Genomic DNA, 23,971 nt, shown 5'->3' on the forward strand with positions numbered 1-23,971 from the left:
GAGATGGCAGGTGCAAACGCACGAGCGAAAGATCAATATAAACAGGATCACGCGGGGGTGGTAGGCGGCAGCGAAAGAGGGAGAGAAAGCGAGAGAGAGAGAGAGAGAGAGAGAGAGAGAGAGAGAGAGAGAGAAAGACTGCGCGAGAGCGGGGCGGCCGACGGGATAGGGAGGGGGTGCGAGGATGAGCGAAGGGCGGTAAAACATCCCCCATGAGAGAGAGAGAGGCGGCCGCCGAGAGCCGTTTGCAGCAACGTTTTAGCGGCCACGCTGGCGCTGGAGAACGGCGAAAAATGCCGTAGTCTCGCAAACAACGAGCCAACAGTGACCCAGTGAGACCCTCCTCCTTCTCCGCTTCGCCCCCGGCCGACCTCACTCCTCCGGTCCACCCTCCGCCACATCGTCTCTTGACATCTTTCCGTCTGTCCGTCGGCAATCGCTGCCCCCGACTCTCGCGTGTTCCGCCCTCAATGGTGAATCAATAATTAAGGTGACAGTGCAGTGGTTGCGCGATCGAGTGCCGGGCCAAGATGTCGGTGAAGGTGAGTCTTCGGACAAGCATCAACGCGAGGATGCCGCGTTCCCCGACGACGCGGATTCGGGTGTCGCCCGGAGACGACGACCGTGGTCGTCTCGAGAGGCCGAGACCGAGGGCCACGGAGACGTTTCCGCCTGCGTTCCGCCGGGAATCTCGCCGATATGTAACGCTATGTATGCTTTTAATTGAGACGCTCCTTTCGGGATGTACATTGCTCGTTGCGTGAGGCAAGGCCGCCAGGCGATGCGACAGGAGCGCGGGGGAATCCGGCTTGTTGCGAGCCCCTTGGCGCCTCGCGGCTCTAATAACGCGTAATTGGCCTACCGCTGTTAACGAGATAGAGAGAGAGAGAGAGAGAGAGAGAGAGAGAGAGAGAGAGAGAGAGAAAGAGAGAGAGAGAGAGGGAGACCGTAGATCGTGGCTTGTGCGAGCGCGAGCGGATTGAATTACGCGTGATTTTACTTTGTCCCGAGTGCGAACAACGCGCGTTTCACTCGCGCGAGTGCGGCAATTCGATCGCGAGTAGTCACTCAACGTGTATCTCTCAGGCTACATTCGCGGGGTCGCTGCTCATTATACGCTGAAAGAAGATAGCTGCGCGAAGCAGCGCTCGGCTCTGAGCGCCGATGCACTCGCAACCGCCTGCACGTATGCAACCCGCGAGCCCGCTGCAATCCGCGCGTCGCGACGATACAAATTTTTTTGTATCCCGAGACACAGACTCTGTTTTCTCTTGGTCCCCCGGGGGACGACACGCGAGAACGACGCGCAAAGTGGCATGTCAGCCGCGGGAGATGTAGAGCTGTGTGTTTGCAAAAAGTTGCGCGCGTGTACACGGAGGGGGAAAGTCTGAAATGAGCGCGACAATGTAAACGCGTGTCGCCCGGAGGAGAGACGCGGAATCTCTCGGTTCTCATAAAACTCAAATTCGGTTCTAAGGCCGTAAAAAGTATTCGCAGTCGGGTCTTATACTTAAGATTGCCTCAAGTTCACCTTCAGCCACTCCGTAGCCAATGAAACGGTTTATACTCGTGCAGCAGTTGAAGATGAACTTGAGACTGCGTTTCTCGAACGTAAGGCTCGAGAAACGTTCACGGTCACGCTGATCCGAGACTAAACTTGTTTCTCCGGACTCGCGCGCGATGATGCCGATTACAAGTGTCCTGAAGAATCGTTTTTATTCCTCGATACTTGACCCGCGCGCGTTTTGTACCGAGGCACTCGGTATTCAGGTGTCCCCCGGAAGCGTTCTCTCTTCTCACTCGGCTCTGGCTCCGAAGGCGCCGTCGAGGTCGCTTTCGCCGTCGCGCGTGCTTCCTGTTGCTCTTCTTACAGCGCGCGCGACGCCGGTGCGACGTCTGCCAGCGACGGCGAGTCGAGTCGCGAAATATTTTAATGGTAATAACGGCGGCCACAAGTGTTCGCTTCCTGCTGAAGCGAACGCTTCAGCGAAGATAAAAGCGAGGGGCCCGCGAAAGACACGCGTGCGCGCGCCGCGACAACGCGTGCGCCTTTGAGCGCGCGCGAGCGCGCTTTTCGGCGCGCCGCGCGCGCGCGCGCGCGCGCTCGCGAGCGATTTCAGTTCGCGCGTCGCCTCGTCGCCGATTGGACTCTGCTTCATCGGCGGATCGGAGCGCGACTGCTCGGCCGCCGCGAAAAGTGCGCTCGTTCCGCCACGGCCGCGGCTCACAGAAGCGAGCGATGTCGGCCTGACGGACCGCTCTTTCTTCCGTCTCTTGGCGTTTGCTGATTAAAAAGTCACTCGATCGGAAGGTCCGTTGATTACGTGCGACTTGGTGCGAGGTGGTGGTTTGCGATCATGCAGCAGTCTTCTACGAATCAGGTCCGAGGTGCTCTCTAGTGCGTCGCATGTTCTGCCCTTTGAACGGGAATGTTTCAGGCAGACAGGCAGGCGAGACGGCCGCTTGATATCGTTACGTTACGTTATTTAACACACACGTACAGCTTGGCCGGAATGCGAAAAGCGCGCGCGGGCTGAAAGGACTTTCCAAGCGCGGCTGAAACGCGGCTCCACCGCTTGTAAAATTCACTCCGGACTGGTGAAAAGCTCTCCGTGCTAAAAGTGAATCTGATGAGTTTCACGCTCGAGCGTTTAAACACGCGCGTGTCGCCGCGCTCTTCTCGCGCGACATTCAGCCGCGCGAAGAGCGCTCGCGCGTAAACTATCTTTCTGTCGCGCGTTTCGAGTTTTCTCTCTATGTAGGCCGCCTTTTAGCGAAACGGTGCAGCTTTTCCTCTTGCTAAAGTCCAACGAAAAGTACGCTTCGCATGATTGCTACACTAACATGTAGAAGGAGGCGATGAGAGGCAGAGAGAGAGAGAGAGAGAGAGAGAGAGTGAGAGGGGAAAGAGGAGAGGAGGGAGCTGCCATGACGTTGGCGGGCCGAGGCACATGCGATGTATTTATAAATCTGTCATCTGCTTTGGTTTACGATGACGTGAATGTTATCAGGGAATCTCGCGAATCTTGAGCGAAGGCTGCGAAGTGAAATGCGTCAATACGCACTCTGACGGATGAGCACGCGCGCGTCGTTCACGTGCCTCGTCGTTCGGATGCGATTGGCAAGTCGACCGTGACTGCAAGAACGCTCCGCACGATATTTCCGCGTTTCCCGTTAAACGTCGCGCGGGCAAGATACACGCTATTGATAAGCGCGAGAGCGTTCAGTGTTGAATAATAAATACCGACCGGCCTGATATCGGGCCGAGCGCGCGCTCCGAGCTGGGCCGCCGTCGCCGCTAGCGGCGGAGAGCCGGGGAAGGGCAAGAGGGGGCGGTGTATTTTTAGTATCTTCTAAAAGCGTAGCCCCGTCGAGATTCGCGCCTAATTTCCGCGAGTGGGTTCTCGCGAGTTTCGGGGAAAGCCGCGGCTCGGCCGGCCGTCGCCGACTTCGACGGAGACTCGTCCAAGCCGCCAAGTGCGCACATCGTCGAAGATCGCGTCGCGAAATTTTCCACCGAAGGTCGTCGTGTTTTCGCGTCGAGTCTCAGTCTCCCGTGGTTGTCCCGCTGGGTTTCTCGTTTGAAAGAAAAGTCACCTGAAAGATCACGCCGACGGAGAAGCGAGAGAACGGCGCGGCGCGACGCGCTCGTCAGCGCGTGACTCGAATGAAACGAGGAGGAATGGCGCTCATCGCTGCGCACTTGGGCGAATTTAATTCGGCGACTAACGCGAACCGCTTTTCTCGCTTGTCGACGCGTCGCGAGGGTTGCACAGCACGTCGGCACGGTGTGTCTTAAGTGTGCGCAAATTGGGATCATTGCGTCGTCATTACATTTCCGCTCGGCGTCGTGTCGTGTCACAAAAACAAATGTCCGCGACGCGGCTGGCGGTCGGAGAGGTGCGAGTGTGAGGTGCGCGTCGCATTCGCGCGGGGATTCCCGCGAGCGGGGATCTCTCGCGGTAAGTGTCTCCGAAGAAATCCGCGCGATCGAGCCGTTGAGCAAGTCGAGCACTCCGAAGGCGCTCTTGGATCTTCAAAGTCACGCTGATCTTCGCGCTCGCTTTCGTCGTGCGAGGGCATCATGCCTCGCGCGTAAAAGCTTGACGCGCGCGCGCGCGCGCGCGTTACGTCGCCTCGTTCGCCTCGAGCGTGCCGCTATTTTTCAGCGAACAATTCCCGCGACCGACGCGACCGACGCGACGGTCGCGCGTCTCGCATGAGAGCAATTCGCATATGTGACGCTCGCCGACACGTCTGTAACAACGCGCGGACGATGAAGCTATGAATAAGACGATTAAGACGCCGCGGCGGTGGAACTCTCGCAACGAAACGACGCGCATTGCGAATTAACGGCGCGGTCGTGGAGCGCGGAGGAAATACTAACTCGTCTCTCCCGCTGAGATTAAAGTGCGCGCGAATTCCGCCTCGCGTGGAAAGGGGTATCGCGATCAGTTAAAGAAACCGGGCTCTTATCGTTACATAAGCGCTCACGCTTATGCGGCCTTCTGCTGTCAAGAGACTACGCGCGTTATCAAGCGCAATTTTAAAATAAAACGATCGATAGCGATCCTGAGAGAGTACGAAGTACGTTGCGGAGCAAGTCGCAAGCGCGAACTTTCGTGCGAATTAAAACAAGAAGGTTGAAAAGAACATTCGCAAATTGTAAGTGCGAGCGGGAAAGAGAGAGAGAGAGAGAGAGAGAGAGAGAGAGAGAGAGAGAGTTGTGCGTGCGAGAAACGAGGACAAAAGCTCTTCTTTATTAGATCTTCGGTGGAGATTATTGTTTTAATCAATCCCTCGCGCCTCGCTTCTCTCACTCTTGCGATGTACAAAGTGAGATGAGTGTGTGCGTGAGCGCGTGTCATGAAATTATCGTAATTTGCCGCAATTTTCCTCGTAAAACGCGATGTCCGAGAGATAATTATGTTTCATCGATCGTCGTAATTTATAAACCCTGGATAATATCTCTCTCTCTCTCTCTCTCTCTCTCTCTCTCTCTCTCTCTCTGTTTCTCTCTTTCTCTTAATTACATCAATTTACTCTCTTGTACATTCGATCGTTTAATAATTGAAATGCTGAATTGTTAACTGCTCAATTAATAAGTTGATAATTAAAAATGCACGTTAATGGGCGCTGGTCTCTCGCTGAACGCACAAAGACACTCGTAATATATGCCATAAATTAACACGCATCGGTGTTCTCTCTCTCCCCGTGCGCGCGCGCAGTAAATAAATAATTAACGTCGCGTCCATCCGCGACGTAATTTTACACGCGTATTCACGCGACTGTCCCGATGAAAGCGGCCGCGATTGCGGGGAAGTATGCCGTCCGGAGGACGGAATGGAAACAAACAAATCTGCGGTCTCCCGTTATCATCTGCGACAATGCCGGGAGGCGCGACAGTTGTGCGCGAGGACGCGAGGCGCGTTCAAACATTTTCGGCGCGCCGAACGAAATTATTTCGCGCCGGAGATTTATGACCGACTAATTGCCTTCTTTTCTTATCTTCAATTCAGACACGAGACACTGTTCCGCTATCACTTTTATCTTTGTTTGCAAAATCCGTAATCGCCATAGTGCAGGGAAAATATTGAACATTTACATCGAGCTTTCTTTCCCTCTCCTCCCTGCCCCCTCTCTCTCTCTCTCTCTCTCTCTCTCTCTCTCTCTCTCTCTCTCTCGCGATGCTGATATTAGCCGATACCCGCGAAATTTCGCCAAACATTCGTGTCAAATTTCTTCGATATGCACGGTCATAGCCTAATATAGGTCTCCGCAACGACATATGCGCGCCGTTCGGACGAAATTCTCTATTTATTATCGTAACTTTGGGGGGCGAGAGCTCGCGAGATGCAACCGAGCGTTGCAAACAGCGTCTGTTTTACGCTCACATCTGTACTCCCTCGTGTGTGTGTTGCTCAGATGACGAGGTACAAACCGGCCGAATTCGAGGATGAGGAGAGCAGCATCGGCTCGGTCACCCTGAACAGCGAAGGTATCAGCACATCCGCCACGCATATAAGATATCATTCGGTGAGTTTTTCCCCGACTCCGTTGGGTATTAATAGCGTTTTCGGATTAGCGGCCGTTAAGCGCGAGCGGAGGAAACGAGTCCCGTTCTGGTGAGCTCGCCGACTCACAGCTCCGACCGAAAATACATGCATCTCCGTTGCACTCTGTTGACGCAGCGAGCACTCGGCGAGAGAGAGAGAGAGAGAGAGAGAGAGAGAGAGAGAGGGAGAGAGAGAGAGAGAGAGAGAGAGAGAGAGAGAGAGAGAGAGAGAGAGCGAGAGAGAGAGAGCGAGAGAGAAAATCATCTTCATCGGCGAAATATCTCTCTTTCCGCTTCTTATTCTCGGAAATAAACGTTGCACTTGAAAGTACTCAAAGAGAGACGCGCGCGTTCTCTCTCTTGAAACTACGACTGATCGCGGCAATTGACGCGCGGCGATCTTCCGCGATAATAACGACTCGCAGGTCGCCGTCTGGTCTTATCAATCGACACGTTCCCGCTGTTTCAGGCTCCGACGCTATGGAAAGCGAGAAGTACTTTAGAGAGATGCCTTTTAATAATGTGCACTACTTTGCTATTAACAGTGTTCATACTTATCAGCTTGTTCCGCCACAGGCCTCAGTGGGACGAGGCGCAGATTCTCCACGTCACCTCCCACGGAGAAGGTAAGACGACCGACCTCCCCCCTCTCCCCCGCGGATTTCACGTGAAAGGGAGGAGAGAGAAGGAGAGAGAAAAGAAAAAGGGGAAAAAAAATCCCTCTCGCGCGTGGAGAAGGACGGACGAGCGAAAGCATTCTCATTCTCCCGCATCTCTCCGCCTTTTCCGCCTTTTCCGCCTTTTCGCGACTCCGCGCGATCGCAACGAGCGATGAAAATGCAGCGCCGACACATTGTTGCAGACGGCACGCATTGCCTAACGCAGCACTGCGTGACGGTGGCGGCGTCCATAATCAATAGTATAGATTACTCCGTCGACCCGTGCGACGACTTCTACGAGTACGCGTGCGGCGGTTGGCACAAGAAGAATCCCATCCCGGACGACAAGAGCGTGTGGGGCACGTTCGGCAAGCTGGAGCAGGATAATCAGCTGGTGGTGAAGTATGTCCTCGGTGAGTATGACGCGTGGACACGCGTGGATGGGAAAAGAATCACGCTCCATCAAAGTATCTGTCGTTCGCGCGCAGAGAGACCGCTCAGCGAGATGAAGTCGAAGGCCGAGAAGAAGGCCAAGTACTACTACATGTCCTGCATGGACATGAACGAGACGATCGAGGCGCTCGGCGCCAAGCCGATGCTGGAGCTGCTGGAGAACATCGGCGGCTGGAACGTCTCCGGGAAATTCAACGTCAGCGTGTGGTCCCTGCAGAACAGCATGCACATTCTGCAGAACGTCTACAACATGGGCGGCCTGTTCTCCTGGGCCGTGAACGAGGACGACCGTAACAGTAGTAGATACATAATCCAAGTAAGCAGATTACGACGGATCGCGCAACGCGAGGAGAGAGAGAGAGAGAGAGAGAGAGAGAGAGAGGGGCGGGGAGACACATGTCGTCCTTCGTTGCATCTTTCGTCACGGAAGATAAGTCGATTATCGTTGATTTCGCCGAGATCGGTCGTTATTAAATTTGACATTCTCGCTGTTGAATATTCCCGAGCGCGTGAGCTGTCTCTGCGAGTGCGAGCGTGCGTCATTTGAATTGCACGGCTGGACTTGTTTGCGAAGCGCTTTCGATTCGCGCTCGCTCTCAATTCCATCCGACTCGTTTGACGCGCGTGCGACGATTCGATTTCGATGGAAAGCGACGTGAAGCTAGAAAAACAGATTTGCCGGCAATTACTCGCCGCTTGTCCCCCCCCCCCCCTCCCGCCGCGCCGGCGCCCGCGAGCCGGCTGTCGTCTCTGACTCGTCTCTCTCTCTCTCTCTCTCTCTCTCTCTCTCTCGTCAGAATCAGAGCCTTTTCAAGGATTTTCTTTTCAAGATCGACCAGGGAGGCTTGACGCTGCCGACCGCGGACAATTATCTCAACGTGACCGAGCACAGCAAAGTGTTGGCTGCTTACTTGGACTACATGACGACGGTAAAGTACATGACGCAATATTCACGAGCTCGTCTTACGAGCGACGCGATCGAGCGGCCGAGCTTGACGATCCGCGTGCGCATCGATCCGCAGATCGGCGTGCTCTTGGGCGGCGAGGAGAACGCCACGAGGAAACAGATGCAGGACGTCATTGACTTCGAGACGAAGCTCGCGCAGATCACCACGCCGCCGGAGGAGCGCAGGGACGAGGAGAAGCTGTACAATCTGATGTCCTTGAGCGAATTGCAGCGCAGAGCACCGTTTGTACGTTCGACGTTTCTCATCCGACCGATCGCATCTTTGCGAGTCCCGAGAAATGTCCCGCGGCACTTTAGAAGTACGCGACGGTAGCAGAGAAAGAGAGTGAGAGAGAGAGAGAGAGAGAGAGAGAGAGAGAGAAAGTCGGAAAAGTCGGAAAAGTCATAGCCCGCGTTACCGGCACTTTCCCCGCCAGCGACATTGTTTGCGTTCAGAAAACAAAGCGCTCACTGAGCGCTTAGTAACTATTGGTCCTTACTGTTAGATCCTTACATTCAGACCAATAACGTTGACGAATTACTCAACCGTTGTGTAACCGTTGTGTTTTCTAAACGCAGCCACTAGCTGCGTTCAGCAGAACAAAGTGATCAGTGAGCGCTCAGTGATTATCGGCTGCGTTCAGAAAACACAACGGTTGAGTAATTCGTCAACTTTATTGGTCCGAATGTAAGGATCTAACAGTAAGGACCAATAGTTACTAAGCGCTCAGTGAGCGCTTTGTTTTCTGAACGCAACCATTGTCTGTGTTTGGAGCATTCATTTAGATTCTTCATAGACCCAGAAGTATTTACCAATCAGGAGCGAGAATCACTAAGCGCTCACTGATCATTTTGTTCTTCTGAACGCAGCCATTGTGACGTGCGACTTTTACGTTACTTCTAGATGTCGTGGGTGGATTACTTCCAAAACGCTACGCGCCTCGTGAACAAGAAGATCAACAGCAAAGCGCAGGTCATCAACTTCGCGCCGGAGTACTTCACGAAGTTGACGAAGCTCGTGCAGGAGTACAACCGGACGAGCAACGGGAAAATGTACGTATAGCTCGCGAATGATGCGCGTCGAAGGCTGCTTCGGAAAGCCAGCGAGGATCCTTCCGATCCTCCGAGCGGGCGAGCGCCGCTCCTCGGCGAGGAGCTGCCTCGGCAGCTCGCGTCCTTCGGATCCTTCGGAGATCCTCGAGAGAGGAGGTCGGAGAGAATGATCAATCTTTTCCTCTACCTTTTCTTTCCGCAGAATACTGAATAACTATCTGGTTTGGCAGACCGTGAGGTCCCTGGCGGCGCTGCTGTCGAAGCCGTTCCGCGAGGCCTACAAGGGCCTGCGGAAGGCCCTGATCGGCTCGGAGGGCGACGAAGAGCAGTGGCGTTACTGCGTCAACGACGTGAATAACGCCATGGGCTTCGCGATCGGCGCGATGTTCGTCCGGGAGGTGTTTCACGGCAAGAGTAAACCCATGGTTAGTCCGCGACGTCGTTCCTCGCGGAGAGAACAGGACGTGGCGGCCGTCGCTTAAGATCGACGAAATCTTGCCCGACGAAACGCGCTCGCGCCTATCCCGGCTCTCTAACCCGCCGTCGCCTTCCGTTTTCCAGGCGGAGGAGATGATCGACTTGATCCGCAAGGCGTTCACGAAGAACCTGAAGAACCTCGACTGGATGGACGCGGAGACCAGGAGGTCCGCCGAGGAGAAGGCGAACGCGATCACCGACATGATCGGCTTCCCGGACTTCATCCTGCGGCCGAGTGAACTCGACGAGCGCTACCGGGACTTGTCGGTCAAGCAGTACGAGTACTTCCAGAACAATCTGCGCGTCAACAAATTCAATTTGCGCAGGAACCTCGAGAAGCTCGACCAGGTGGTGAACAAGAGCTCGTGGATCATGACGCCGCCGACGGTGAACGCTTATTACACGCCTACCAAGAATCAAATCGTCTTCCCCGCCGGCATCCTCCAGAGTCCGTTCTACGACATGGAGAATCCCAACAGCCTCAACTTCGGCGGCATCGGAGTGGTCATGGGGCACGAGCTGACGCACGCTTTCGACGATCAAGGTGACTCGCGCGCCATTTCAAGACGAGCACGCGCAAGTGTCGCCTCTTCCTCTTCCTCCCGTCCTCTCTCTTGTTCGCCGTTCCTTCATCCCTCCGCTCTAGTATTGTATTCCTTCCTGAGTGTAACATTATCGGATTGTCGAATCAGGTCGGGAGTATGACATGCACGGGAACCTGAACCAGTGGTGGAACGACGCGACGATAGAGAAGTTCAAGAGCAGAACCGAGTGCTTCGTCAATCAATACGACACGTACGAGGTGCAGGGTCGACACGTGGACGGCCGGCAGACATTGGGTAATGTTGTTGGGGTTTATTAATAATTATTCTCTTCCGGTTCCTCGACTGATCGCACGTTGTACGCACGTTGTAGGGGAGAACATCGCCGACAACGGGGGCCTTAAAGCGGCGTACCACGCTTACCGGGCGATGCCTAAGAGCTACAAGGATCAACTGCCCCTGCCCGGTCTCAACTTGACGCATCGTCAGCTGTTCTTCCTGAATTTCGCGCAGGTAGGCGCAGTCGCGGAACGAGGCTCGTCCGTCGTTGGTCTAAAGTTACAGAGTAACTTACTTTGCGAAGTAATCGCGCGCAATAGTCGCGTGTAGCCGCTAAGGTTAAGGGAAGGAAACGCTAAGTAATGCTGACGAAGGAGAAGCTTGATAACAGTCAGCCAGTATATCGCCGCTCTCGGCCAGCGATCGCGATAATCACGCGGGAGACGTTCGCAGGTCTGGTGCTCCGCCGTCACCCCCGAGGCAGTCACCCTGCAGATCGAGAAGGACTCGCACACTCCGCCGAGGTACAGGGTGATAGGACCGCTCTCGAACCTGCCGGAGTTCGCGGCGGAGTTCAACTGCCCCAACGACTCGAAGATGAACCCGTCTCACAAGTGCGAGGTGTGGTAACGCCTCGTGTCTCCCCTGGTCGACCGGTCGATGATCGGTCGGCAGTTCGGTTGAGCTCGCTTTCCAGTATCGCGCTGCGACCGTCGGAGCTTCTGATTCGTGCCGTTCGCGTAATGGGAAGCACGTAACGTGAAACACGAGACTGTCTTACTTCGGCCATCGGACTGTGCGTTTTTTAATTCGACATATCACCATTCACCGCGCGAGGATGGTCACTTTGCGTTGAATCGTCATGATGGGTTTAGCCGATCGTTTTGCCACGCGGCGATGCCGGGAGTCATCGAGCGGGCTGAAGGAGAGCAGAGAGGAGAGAATCCTCCTCGCGCCTCCTTCTACCGAAGGAGGATTCTTCGGTGCTAAGTTGAATATTAAGCTCGTCGTTTGTAGCTCGTAATCTCGGGACGCTCGGGAGGAACGGTCCGAGATCGATCTGGCGGTCAACACCTCTGTACCTTTATGTATCGTTTGCTTCTTCCTCGGCGCATTTCAGTGCCAAATTCGAGCGTACTTCGGAGCGAATTTCCCTCACGCGACTCGCGCCCGAGTTTATCAGATCGCGCGAAATTTCTAGAACGCGACGCCGAGGACGCGTCCTCGCCCGATCTCGGTTTTGCTCTTGATCGCTCAAGCGAGCCGCTTCCTGTCACTCGCCGGGATCCGGCGATTCTCGACGATCACGGACAGGAGCGAGAAAAATCGAATTTCTCGTGCGATTTCGCGTCGCGCACGCGAACCTCGAGCGATCCGAGCCTCGCTCGGAGAAGATAGACGAGGGAAACAGGCGGGAACGAATCAGCGGCAAGCCAAACGTTTCGCAGGAGCGTACAGACAGGCCCGAAATTGTCGTCGGAGTTGCTCGAGCAGAGTTGCACGATTCGGGAATTAGAGAATCAATTATTTTCATTGCATTAGCGCGTTGTTCGCCTCCGACTTTTCTGGGGGGAGGGGGGGGGGAGTATTCCTGCGATCGGTAGCGATTTTTTTTTGCGCCACTCAGTCCGATCGCGGCTCGCCGGGATCAATCGAGAGCGCTCAACAAGGACTCGCAGCGTTGCTGCGACCGCTGAAGTATCCTCGACACGCAGTATATATCGTTTTTCACTTTTATACACATAAAATCAGTATTATGCACGAGACTCAGTCGATTCACTCAGGCGTGCGCGGAGCCACGACTGAGAAGTCGATTCCTCGGGAACGATGGTCGAGTTGAACGGGCGAAAGAAACGCGCTCGAGCGATAATTATTGTCACTGCAAGACTGTCGCGAGAGAGAGAGAGAGAGAGAGAGAGAGGGAGAGGTGAGGTGGCCGTGAATGCAGGATCAAATTGTCCACTCGCTTCGACCCGCGGAAATTAATTGGCTGAGCAGCTAACGAACGTGCGAGTCGCCCAGCAATGGGCGCTTCGGCGCGTCAATCGCAACGTCACGAGTACATCGCGCTCGAAGAGTCTCATCCGCAGCTGATGAAAAGTCGCTTCGACGGCAGACGTTCCAAGAGATTAGCGCTTAGGATTCGACGACAGAGATGCGATCAATATTACCGGTCAATCGGAACGTCGAAGCGTACGAGACGAGAACGGCTCGTGCGTTTGCACGCGAGACAAAAGGGATCGGCGACGGAACTCACGCGAGAGCGAATTTCATTTTCTTCATATTGCAAGCATTACGCCAAAAAGCGTCTCGTGCTTCAGTGTTTGCCCAGTATTAACCGCCCAGTATCGCCGAGACGCGCTGGCGGATTTCGCTTCGGCGACGCGCGGGAACGATGGCGCGCTTTTGATAATCTCGGCAGGACGCGATCGGTAGGGCGTCGTAACTTTCGCGGGCAGGATTTCGCGCCGTCAGCGTTTTAAGAGATCAAGGAGCTTGTGGGTGAGTTTTTTAATTCAGCGCATTCTCATCGGATAGATAACAGTACGGCGTCTCCGATGTGTATTTGATAGCATATCTTTAAGAACGGTTTGATGAGCGGATTCAACTGAAGTCAATAATAAGCACGTGTGATCGAAATTGGTAGACATCGACAATTTGACACTTATTTGTACATATAATTCTCAAACGCGGATTTTATTTGTTATTGAAATATGATTTTTACATGATATACGTATCTTTTGAATCGATAGTAGCAGAGTACACTCTCTTAGCACTCATCTCGACCGAAATCCTAGATGATCGAAAATGCATTTTAACGTCTACATCTGAATACAGTGGCACTATTAACAAAAGAAATTGTCAATTTTTATGTGGTTTACACATTTAATTAATGATAAATCTATCTCACTGCCGTTAGTTGTTAAAGATGAAGCATCGGGAGGAAAATCAGAAGAAGATTCATCTTTACACATGTGTTTAATTAAATTATAATTTAGTAGCGTTTCCGCGTCAATAATCATACACAGCCGTTAACGCTTTTAGGTTTGGAAATTACTCCCACCATATTCAATTAGTTCAGCTCATCGATGAATAAAATTACGCTTCGCTGCACTCGCGTTTCATGCGATGGATCAGTCGATGAATTAAAAAACTCACCCTATTTCGCGTAAGAGGTGCGCAAGACTGCTTAGATGCTGACCGGACGGAATCCGGACCGGACGAAATCGCTCGGCGAGGCGACACGCATTGCCGATGTTCGGTATTTTCCCGTTGAGTGCGCTCGATCGAAGCTTCCCCGCCGTTCGTTGCGCGCGAGAGCGGCACTTCCGGCAGGAAGAACCGAGGGAAATTTGCTTCGCGAGAATTTCGATGTTTGTTCTTCGCAAGCCTGGGAAACTGTGGCCTCTGTCACTTTGTTCAACTTCGCGTTGTCGAAATTTGCCGACTGATCGCCGCTTTTCTGGGGTTTCAGTTCAATCGACCTGATTTGTTTTTCCTTCTTTTCGCGGAGAGACGCGGTGAACGCTACGACGGTGAACAACACAGTCGTTGCCGTCGTCGTCGTCGTCGTCGTCGTTCGACTTGATCTCGTACGTAACGTAAGCGTACTTTCTCTTTGCTTCGAGTCCGCATATATACAGTTGTACAACAATTCATCGTAAAGTCTCAGCGACGAAGGCTAAATTTTGTGATCGGCGTGATTTTGTAAATAATGTAATTTACAGGTCAGGGGAGACTTGCGCATCTGACTTGGCAGAGAGGCGCGCGCGGCGTAGGTTCTTGCTTAGAGTTACCGTTGATAACCGTTGATTTTAGCGTTTTAATTAGTCGAGAATGTAAGTCCCACTGCGATGGTCAGCCGCGCGAGCGAAGCTTCGTCGAGGCTTCGCGCTGCGGCTCGTCGTGTTGTTGGACACGGATCGACACGTAGCCGACGTATCTCGGGATTTACGAACGGCATCGAAACTGCATCGACGGACTTGTGTTAGTAGTCGCGCTCTTCCGCGATTAACGTATCGTCGCGCACTCATCATCATCATCATCATCATCATCATCATCCTCCGTAGCGCGCCGACCAAGGCTCCGATAGCGCCGTGAACGTGATAATGTTGAAGCTCACACGAGCGAGTCTTGCACGCTTTCGAAGAGGAGGAAACAGGAAGGAACGCGAAAACGCCAATCAAAAGCCGATCTTTCTTAACTATGTACACTCTGGGGGAGAGAAGGGGAAAGACAAAGATGCGTACGCTCGCGTGCGATGTTTTCCTCACAGCAGGGTGAGGGGGGAGGGATTAAGCGGAGGAGAGGAAATATCACACGCGTAGCTGGCGTAGCACGTCGTCGCGCACATCGCGCGGGACACGTTTACTACTGAAGCACTTGATGAAGCTACTGATGAACTTGCTCGCGAGATGATCGCCGCGGTGTTCGGCGATTACGGCGATGCGGTCGATGAATGCCGGTTAATTGGTCAAATAACACGTTCACCCGGTCGCGTCGTTAGTCCCCGGGGAGGAGGAACGTTACAGCTCCCTCATCGAGACACGTTAATTCTAGAGTGGCGTTAATCCTAGAGGTCCACATATGCCGATGCAATTCATCGGAAATGACCCGGCGTGATTCTCCACGACGCTCAATTACGCTCGGCCTGTCTCTTCGCTTTTCTTTCTTTTCTCTTCGTGTCGAGCGGAGAAGTCGGGAAATATGTTGTCGTTGAGCTCGGCGAAAAATCTTCGAGCAGAGAATAATCAAATCAATTAGTACATTTTTTATCCTAGAAGTCCACGGATATCCCGGTGCACAATTCACCGGGAAGTGTCTTCAGCGGAGCCCAACGTGATTTTCCACGACGCTCAATCGCGCTCAACCTCTCTCTCTCTTTCTCTCTCTCTCTCTTTCTCTCTCTCTCTCTCTCTCTCTCTCTCTCTCTCTCTCTCTCTCTCTTCGCTTTTCTTTCTTTTCTCTCGCAGCGAAGAAGCCGGGGAATTTGTTCGTTGAGCTTTCAGAAGAATCTTAGGGCAGAGCATAATCAAATTAATCGGTACGGTTTTAAGAAGGGGGGACATACGATGTACATCTCGCGACGCGAAAGGATGCTAAGGTCCGTTGGACATCTAGGATTAAGTCTAGAGTCCCTCTGTGTGTGGAGATTTAGGGTTAAGCTTATCGAGAACTTGAGAAATCGACGATAATGAACAAGGTAAATCTCACGGGAAGGAGCAAAATGCGGAGAAGAGGTGTCCCCACGTTCTATTCTCCGTCGGGTTCGCCTCAGTTTCCACCTTTCTCTCCCCCTGTCCATCTCTCTTTCTCTCTCTTACCCCTTCCGCAACTCGTTGAAGAAATCAAAGCGACGTGAATACCGCGTAAAATGAAAAGCCAAACTCTTCTCTACTACAACTACAACAACAACAACGTAACGACTACATTAACTACAACGTAAGATCCGTATAGGCCTTAACAAGATATTTGCCGCCGATGCATAATGTATTTGTAAATGTCCATTGTTTATAATGATTGTGAATATTGTAACAATGAGAGAGAGAGAGAAGCGTCGTCTCCGCTGTTACATTGTTGCGTATACGTACATGTATACATATACACGCATACATACATATATGTTAGAGATGTGCGAACTATTCGAATTCGAATCGAATCGAATCGAATCTAATGTAATTCGATTCGATTCGAATCCGAATCCGTATGATTCGAATACGAATCAAATATATTAGCGTTTGTGCGTATCAGTTATAAAACGGGCCATCTGGGCCTGTATATTTGAACTCTTAACTTATTTTTAATTAATTATTAATTAATAATGTTTAATTAACCTAACTTATAATTAACAACTTAATTATAAATTACTATAAATATTTAAATATTTTATTTCAAGATATTTTATTTTAAGATAATATTACAATATTAATATTCCTTTTCATATTAAAATCTTCCATAATTATTTGCACGTTTAATATTCATGTTAAATTTTTCAATGGTTCGATTCGATTCGATTCGATTCGACATAAAAATTCTTGATTCGCACATCTCTAATATATGTACGTATATATATATATGTATGTATGTATAGATACAAGTATAAATATAAATATAAATATATTGTACTCGAAGATGCTATATATAGAGTAATGCGGGGAATGCAAGAATTGAAAACGTCCTAATTGCCACACTGTGCTCTCGCTCGGTCGACGACGTAACGACGACGATAGTCATGACACTTTCTCGTGGTCGCTACATCGTTGACGAGATGAGCGCGCGCGCAAAATGCGATCTATGAGCAGCATTCAGGCTCCGGACTCGGGACTCCCCGGTTACTCCACGTGTATAATGGTTTCGTGTAACACACACACACACACACACACACACACACACACGTACACACACACACACACACACACACACACATACACAAGGTGTCAATGACAATGTTCGCTATGATTATTTTTCTGTATTATATATTATGTGTACTATGCTTATTATTAAAATTAAAAAGGCAGAGCAGCTCCTCCACGCTCACTCCTAGAATTATACGATCCGCGTTGTTCCGCGTCTCATACGTCCCGTCACGCGGCGAGAGTTCGATCGAGCCTTTGTTCTCGCGCAATTCTCGTGTTTAACTAGATTAACGTTCCCGACAACGGAGGCTGCGCTTCAATTCGCGAAGCAACGCGAGTGAATTGACTCGCATCGCGTATTCGTAGATTCGGCGAAATTCCATTGCGAGCTGAACGCTCGAAGAACGACGAGCGTGAGAGATTATGTAAGATAATGATTGGAAACACAGAGTATTAGTCGACGTAATATACGATTTATTGTTAGCGAATAAAAGTGCAAATCTCCACAATGGAATGGAATTAACACAGAAACACGTGCGTTGCTACATTAGCGTGACTGGACTTGCCCGGCTGGCCTTGCTGGAACGTGTGATCTTTGGAGAGCTGAAGGACGAGCTCTTGATGAATCCTTTCGTTTCTCGAAACACGCGGAAATTCGCGAAAATATCGCCGATATCAGTGCGGCGTTTACCATCGATTCACCCGTACGGCGACGCTCTGAAGAAATTCCGAGTCCTCCGCTATTTCGGCCGATAATACCTCGATCTGACCGTTTAACAGCGTCGAACAACGATGGCTCTTGGCCTTGATCTCGTGTCTTGGCGACGCATCTTCAAATTCACGCTCGTGTTGTCGCGTGTTCTCGGTAATGCCGGGGCAGGATCAGTCCCTTCGTACTTCAGCCGTAGCTTATACCAGACGTTCTCCAAAACGCAGATAAACGCGCTGACAATGATCATGGTGAAAAATCCGCAGAAGACCACATTGATGTGCTCGTATTCCACCGGTCGGAAGGTGCTCTGTCGAATATAAGTGGACTGGCTGTAGATGTCCGCTGACATCCATTTTTTCTCGAGATAATTCAGTATCCCGGCCGTGCGCATTCGTAGTATGCTGTCGACAAAAACGTGTCTCGCGAATACCTTCGGATGAGGAGGAGATCGCGCGAGCAGCTGACGACACAAAGCTGCCGCGCGTAACGCCAAAGTCGATTAGCAAACGACACTCACTACATGTTAATGAGGTGTCGGTATTGCGACGACCTGGCGTGCAGAAACGCCAGTCTGCGGCTCCAATAAGTCTCGGGTAGCTGTACGAAGCTACAGTTACGCAGAACCTCGTAGAACTTCGATCGGAATATGTTCGGCGCCTCCAGGTAAACGAAACTCGGGTCGCACAATTCCGCAGCGGGATTCGTGTTGCCGGTCAGGTCCGGACAGTCGTGGTTCACCAGCTCCTTCCAGTCGTCCTCAATTTCGCCCTCCAGCGATTCGTCCTGCAAGATGTTTTTTATGTCCTTAGCGGCCCTCACGCGAGATTAAGCGTAGACATTCGCAATAATTCTCCCTCGGAGCTTTAAATATAGCGCGCTCTCTTCCTGAGGAGGAGAAAACAAGAATAAAGAAAAACCGCGCAGCGCCGCGCGGAACTTCGAGTTGTATCAGTTCGCTCTGTTTTTTATTCTTATCGTTTCTTTGTTTCTATTTTTACCCGCTGCCGTGCCACTTTGCTCTTTTCCTTTTTTTCTTTCCATCGCCTCTTTGTTTCTCTATTTTTACGTACTACTGTAAAGTGGATGTAAGCGCTGCTGTCGTTCCTGACACAAAGCGTGTGAGTCCTCTTTATCGCGACGTCTTCGAGATTAGCGATGGGGACGGAGATTCGTCTGGTCGTCAGATCGGAAGTAAGAGTAGTGCTGAATCCGCAAGACAACAATAGTCCCAGTAATAAACAGGATAAAATGATCAATCGCAAGGACCAGCTTCTCGGAATTTTCTGAAAACCTGAATAACGAGCACGAGCTCGACCCATTTTCTCGTTCCTCTTTACAGCGCAAACTCCGCACATCCGATCTTTCAAATCTTTGCCATTTCTCTTCTATTGAGAATAGTTCAAGCGCAATGCGGAATGAACGCATGCCAACGCATGCGTGAGTGAGATAAAAGATAGAAGAATATATCGTGTAATCTGATTCTCAAGGAAAGAGCAAACGACAGATGTGTCCAAATTCAATGAAGTGTCACATTCGCAAAACAATTACGTTTCAGTTGCGTAACGTTCTATGAGATATGATAACGCGATATCTTGGGGAAGAGAAGTTCATTCGCGATGGCGGGGCCACATAACGAATCAATTAGATGTATACTTTTTCTCCGACTGTTATTGGTTTCAACGTAATCAATTAAAACTGTCATATCTTGGCCGAATTGCGACACTATTCCGTCCTCGTTCTTTCGTCCGTGCGGATTCGATAGCACACATACACACACACGCGCGCGCGCGCGCGCGTGTATGTGTGTGTGTGTGTGTGTGTGCAATGCGTGTTACCTTGGCCGCTAATACCACCCAAAACGTAGAGCAGACTGAAAAGCGGCCACGACAGCTCGTCGTGAAATTCCGTATAATTAACGCAGATTAGTTTCTTTACGTAGTACGTTCCCATGATGCTACACGCGATGCACAAGGTGAAGATGAAAGTCGTTAGCCACAAGTCCCCGCTGAAAGTGTCGAAGTACCACGTTCCCGAGGCTTTCTTATCCTCCGATTGAACGAACAAGGCGTATCTGAAAGCGGGCGCCGTTTCCAACGGAGACTTTAATTAATTAAACTTCTTTAATCTTTCTTTAATTAATTAAAGAATTAAAGATCTTTAATTAATTAAATATCGTCGCGATATCCGAAGCGAGGACCTCCCGGAAACGTTTCTCGAGTTCTCCGAGATAACCACGCTAGCAGGCACGAGCGTGTTTGCGCTCTCGGAACCAAACGAGAGAGAGAGAGAGAGAGAGAAGCCGCTGTCTTATCTATCTTATTCCACGATCATCCCCTATCGATCACGCGTGCCGTGTGCCTTTCACGTGCGCGACAAACAAAATTCCCGCGGCCGAAGATCGCCGATACGGGAATTCGTCTCTTTTTTCGCCCCTCCTATTACTTCTTCTTCTTCTCTTTCTTCTTCTTCTTCTTCTTCTTCTTCTTCTTCTTCTTCTTCTTCTGCAATTTCTTTTTTCCACCCGTGCAAACAAGCACGCACGAGGAGAAGTCGCGAAAGCGAAATCGGAGAGTCATTAGCCGAGATACGATCGCGGCGAGGTATATATGTCCCGGCTGGTGGTGGCTAACCGAAACGGGTTAACGACCGGTGTAAAAATTCCGCTGAAAAAGCTTACGTCGCACGGCCGACGGTGCGGCGCGGCGCGGGGCGTGCTCGCGCGCGAGGACGAGCTTGCGATAAGAGCGAGCGGGGTGGACGACGCGCTTTCTCGAGAAGAAGTTCGTTCGTTCGTTCGTTCGTTCGTTCGATCACAGGTAGGCGCAAGGTAGGAGATGATCGAATGGATAAGAGCGCGCTTGACTTACGAGCTGGTCGTGAACGGTATGCTGTAGTCGAAATGGCACGTGCTGTGCGCGTACATCGCCGAGGTGATGAGCAGTGCGTGAGCTCCTCCATTCACCAGCGTCTCCTCGTACTTCCGTCTCACTCTTCGGTAAATCGTCCTGCATTTTCGTCGAAAAGACGCCTTTATTACGGCTGCCGCGCACTCCTCCCGACTCTACCGCCCCCGCCCTTCCTACCCTCCAACCCTTCCTTTCCCTATCGTCTGCCGCGCACACCCGCGCTCACCTTCTCTCCGCTGCCTATCCTGATACTATATTTATACCTGTCTAGACGAATGAATCATGCGAGTATTTTGACCCACCGCCGGGGCGTGTGGGTGGTACGCGGAAAATTGGGCAGGTTCCACGTACGGCTTCGTCACACATACCCCTTTGATGCGTCGCCATGAAAATTGTCCGTGTAAATCGACGGCGTGAAGACGGTGTTACGGCCGCTGCTTCGGCTGCGCGCCGGGAAACGCGATTACCTTGCCGGTCTTTCGAGATAATTTCCCAGCAGGAAATGTAGCTATCGCTATGGCCGATCACCCCCTCTCTCCGCCCTATCGCCGATACTCGATCGAGAATCAAAGCACCCTGGCGGGTTTCCACGTTCGTGTGGGAATCGCGAATCCCGAGTAACCTCGCGCGACTTTGTTATCGAGATGGCTCGCGCGTCAGTCACCGGTCCGTGCCTCGCGTAGCGTATCGAAATTTTTGCCTCTGCTGACGACTCGAGTGCAATCATACAGGAAGATGCGGAAAAAGAAGCTAGAACTGAGATACTCGCGAACGACGCATCTCGCTCTGCGTATTCCTTCTTTCGTGCGAGAAGAAAGCGACTCGATGCAACATCACCTCTCTCTCTCTCTCTCTCTCTCTCGTAGCGGATGTACTAACTTAAATCCCAAAGCTTCTTCCAGGTTCGTCCACATGTCTCCTACAAAACCCGTGACTCCGGTCCTATCCTTATTTCGCATGATGAACGGAATTATCTGGAAGGATACATCAGATGACTTCGCCTTGTAACATTGCCGAAGCCGGCGCGGCGACTCGATGATCGCGATAGTTGGATCTGTCGAATCTTGCGTGAGAGAGGCCACGTCTTCGCGAGAATGCGAGATGCGGAGGGGAGGGGGGAAAGGGAAAGAAGAAAAATTTAGGGAGAAACCACACTTACGGGTTGTAGACCGACGCGTAGTGTCTTCCCGCGCAGATCGTTCACCGCGTCGACGCTACAGAAAGCCGTGTTGCCCAGCGTTAGTACTTCGAGCTTCTCGAAATCGTTCGTGTTCGCGTTCCAGTACCAAACGATTCCTGGTCTGAACACCACCGTCCTGGCCTCCCTTGAAGTTAAAAACCGAAAGCATATCGCCGTCGCGAAGCACGGAAGGACCAGCTGCAATGCAGTTGTTATGCGATCATTGCGACGGAAGCGAACACGCGACGAGCCTCGATCGCCAATGAAAACAACACGACGAACGCTGTTCGCCGAGGGCTTCAAAGACAAATTACTGAAATACGTTAGAGGGATTAACGAGGTGAAAGATTCCCCACCGGTGAGAGAAGATGCTTCATCGCGGCAAGTCCCGGTACGTTCCGACGGTCGTGCGTCCTCAGTCTCACTGCGCGAGCAAGGCGAAAATCGTTGGCTCGTGGATTCACGACTTTTGTCGTGTCAATGGAGTTAATTGACAGGTTTCGCCGCGGGAGCTGAAGAGCTGCCGCCTACCTTGCGGTGTCACGTCAATTTATTGTATACCGTATACGCACACTAACACGAGGAGTTGTACGATTTTAGGGTCGGTGTGAGTTGTGACATGTTCATCGCAATTCGTTGTTGTTGAATTACCTTCGAGACTTCAATCACCTTCGATTTTCGTCGCGCGAACGTGTGATTCAGGTCCGCGCGTGTCCGAATCGTGACAATGATTCAGGTGAGTCTAAATATATACATATCTTAGGAAATTGTGAGTAGAACGGTAGATCTTGTAGCTTTGTGTGCGAGAACTCTTTCGTCACGTTTGCGGTAATTTTCAATTGATTAACCGACGGCGAATCAACGCCGCGCGCTTGATGAAGACTTCAATGCTTGGCGAACGATGCAATCATAGACTAATCGTCATTGTCGTGTAGAATTCTCGTTAGAGAATATATCCCACCGATATATATCCACGCGTGTTCAAGTGATAATATTGTCAATGTATTGTTGACTCACTTTGCATATTCATGAGGCTCATGATTACTTTTGCTGATTATTTTTCTCCTAACGGTATATACATAACTCTAAATCCGTGACTGAAAGAAGCACGCCGTTTTCTTATTTCTTCCTTCGTTTATACTCCGTGCATGTTTATTTTCGGTAGAAAGGGAACGTTGATTCACTTTGCGCCCCGAAGAAGACGAATACGAAGACAAAGAAAAAGAAGAGGACGAAGAAGTGAGGGCCGAAAGAAAAAGTACAGGCGCATTGTACCGGTAACGGGGATCCGTCAGATGAAATCTCGCCAAAAAAGGAAGATCGCGCGCGAGCGCTAAGATCAAAGCGAGATATCTTCGGCGAAGCTATAAGCAATTCCGTTCCCGATGCCGCGAGGATGCAAATTATTATAATTGATTTCTGAAAAGGAAGTACCAGAAGAGAGAAGAAGGAATATGGAAATTGGTGTGATCAGACGACCATAAAATTTTATTGAACGACATAATGCACCCGAGTAGCGCAACTCACGATATGAGCGCGATCTGTCTCGTTGAGCCTAACTAGTCATGATGAAAGAGTCGGCCGCCGATCAGGGTGCTCATTATCTCACGATCGATCTGTTAACCGACAAGCAGATATTGTGGAGAGATTTCGAGGAGACTGCGCGCGGCCGGGCGTATTCACTTTTCACCTTCTGGTAATCGTGTACGTGCACGAAGGTACTCGCAGGATGTTGGTTTTGGCCGAGATTGCTTTACCGTTAGAGATGCACACGCTCTTTTTGCGCTGCTTCTCCGTGTCTCTCTCTCTCTCTCTCTCTCTCTCCCCCCCTCCCTCTCCCTTTGGACGAGCGACTCGCGGATCGCGGATAGAGCGTTTCGCCATATCGCCATGAGAGAGGCGGTGCCACGAAAAAATCCTCGGACGCGCGCGTTCTTATACGGAGTACTTTCATCTCCTTGCGCGAACATTGTTGCTTAAAGAAAAGGAAAGAAAAAAAGAAGGAGACACTCGAGTTCTCCTCCAGCCAGGAGGCGGCTGTTATTCATAGAACGCGCGAACGCACCTAAAGTATGTTACGCCCCGCTTTTGCAATTTAAACGTCCATCTGTCTCAGCGACGATGACATCCTGAACGGCGCCGCCACGAAGTCCGAGCACGAGCCTCGAGCACCGATGCAATCGCGGCCGCGGCTATCCGAAATCTTCGGTTTCGCTCGCAGGAAAGATGTATGCGGAATGCAAAAAATCTCGCTCGTTTAGAATACCGCGACCGGTGCATCTTCGATCGCGCGCAGCCCCGCCGCGCGCGAGATTTGAATCTTTTTGAGGTCCCATTTGGATTTCAAATGCCG

General features: G+C 51.4%; 2 protein-coding genes across 6 annotated transcripts; one reads left to right on the top strand and one right to left on the bottom strand.

Moving 5' to 3' along the window:
• Window positions 1–202: 202 nt before the first annotated feature.
• On the top strand, window positions 203–15,834 carry Nep3 (M13 family metallopeptidase neprilysin 3). 5 transcript variants are annotated; one of them, XM_011141321.3, is made up of 13 exons: window positions 203–542; window positions 5,926–6,036; window positions 6,525–6,681; window positions 6,918–7,127; window positions 7,203–7,483; window positions 7,998–8,096; window positions 8,190–8,360; window positions 9,018–9,166; window positions 9,369–9,591; window positions 9,728–10,187; window positions 10,336–10,482; window positions 10,559–10,698; window positions 10,918–15,834. In XM_011141321.3, exons 1-13 carry the CDS (start codon window positions 531–533, stop codon window positions 11,092–11,094), a joined length of 2,337 nt encoding a protein of 778 aa, XP_011139623.1. In that variant the 5' UTR covers window positions 203–530; the 3' UTR covers window positions 11,095–15,834. The 5 variants fall into 5 exon arrangements, with proteins under 5 accessions (XP_011139623.1, XP_011139616.1, XP_011139649.1 ...); XM_011141314.3 differs by lacking the exon at window positions 203–542 and adding an exon at window positions 2,109–2,381; XM_011141347.3 differs by lacking the exon at window positions 203–542 and adding an exon at window positions 2,109–2,311.
• Window positions 15,835–16,788: 954 nt separating this feature from the next.
• Window positions 16,789–22,239, bottom strand: LOC109503796 (uncharacterized). The gene is made up of 9 exons (XM_025296808.1): window positions 22,193–22,239; window positions 21,598–22,042; window positions 21,318–21,412; window positions 20,400–20,537; window positions 19,368–19,603; window positions 18,603–18,823; window positions 18,050–18,315; window positions 17,612–17,933; window positions 16,789–17,579 (listed from the first exon to the last, which is right to left on the bottom strand). Exons 1-9 carry the CDS (start codon window positions 22,237–22,239, stop codon window positions 17,508–17,510), a joined length of 1,842 nt encoding a protein of 613 aa, XP_025152593.1. The 3' UTR covers window positions 16,789–17,507.
• Window positions 22,240–23,971: the final 1,732 nt, after the last annotated feature.

The sequence above is a fragment of the Harpegnathos saltator genome, unplaced genomic scaffold, assembly GCF_003227715.2.
Source record: "Harpegnathos saltator strain DR-91 unplaced genomic scaffold, Hsal_v8.6 scaffold16, whole genome shotgun sequence".
Classification (NCBI taxonomy): domain Eukaryota; kingdom Metazoa; phylum Arthropoda; class Insecta; order Hymenoptera; family Formicidae; genus Harpegnathos; species Harpegnathos saltator.

What these genes read in the sequence shown, in the direction of transcription:
- LOC109503796 (XM_025296808.1), bottom strand. Translation starts at nt 22,239, where the DNA reads ATGTCACAACTCACACCGACCCTAAAATCGTACAACTCCTCGTGTTA. An exon ending in GGGTGGTATTAGCGGCCAAG is followed by an intron (nt 18,824 to 19,367) that starts GTAACACGCATT and finishes CTCGTTATTCAG; the next exon opens with GTTTTCAGAAAATTCCGAGA. An exon ending in GATCAAGGCCAAGAGCCATC is followed by an intron (nt 17,580 to 17,611) that starts GTTGTTCGACGC and finishes GGTCAGATCGAG; the next exon opens with GTATTATCGGCCGAAATAGC.
- Nep3 (XM_011141314.3), top strand. Translation starts at nt 2,358, where the DNA reads ATGCAGCAGTCTTCTACGAATCAG. An exon ending in CGCATATAAGATATCATTCG is followed by an intron (nt 6,037 to 6,524) that starts GTGAGTTTTTCC and finishes CCGCTGTTTCAG; the next exon opens with GCTCCGACGCTATGGAAAGC. An exon ending in TGCAGCGCAGAGCACCGTTT is followed by an intron (nt 8,361 to 9,017) that starts GTACGTTCGACG and finishes CGTTACTTCTAG; the next exon opens with ATGTCGTGGGTGGATTACTT.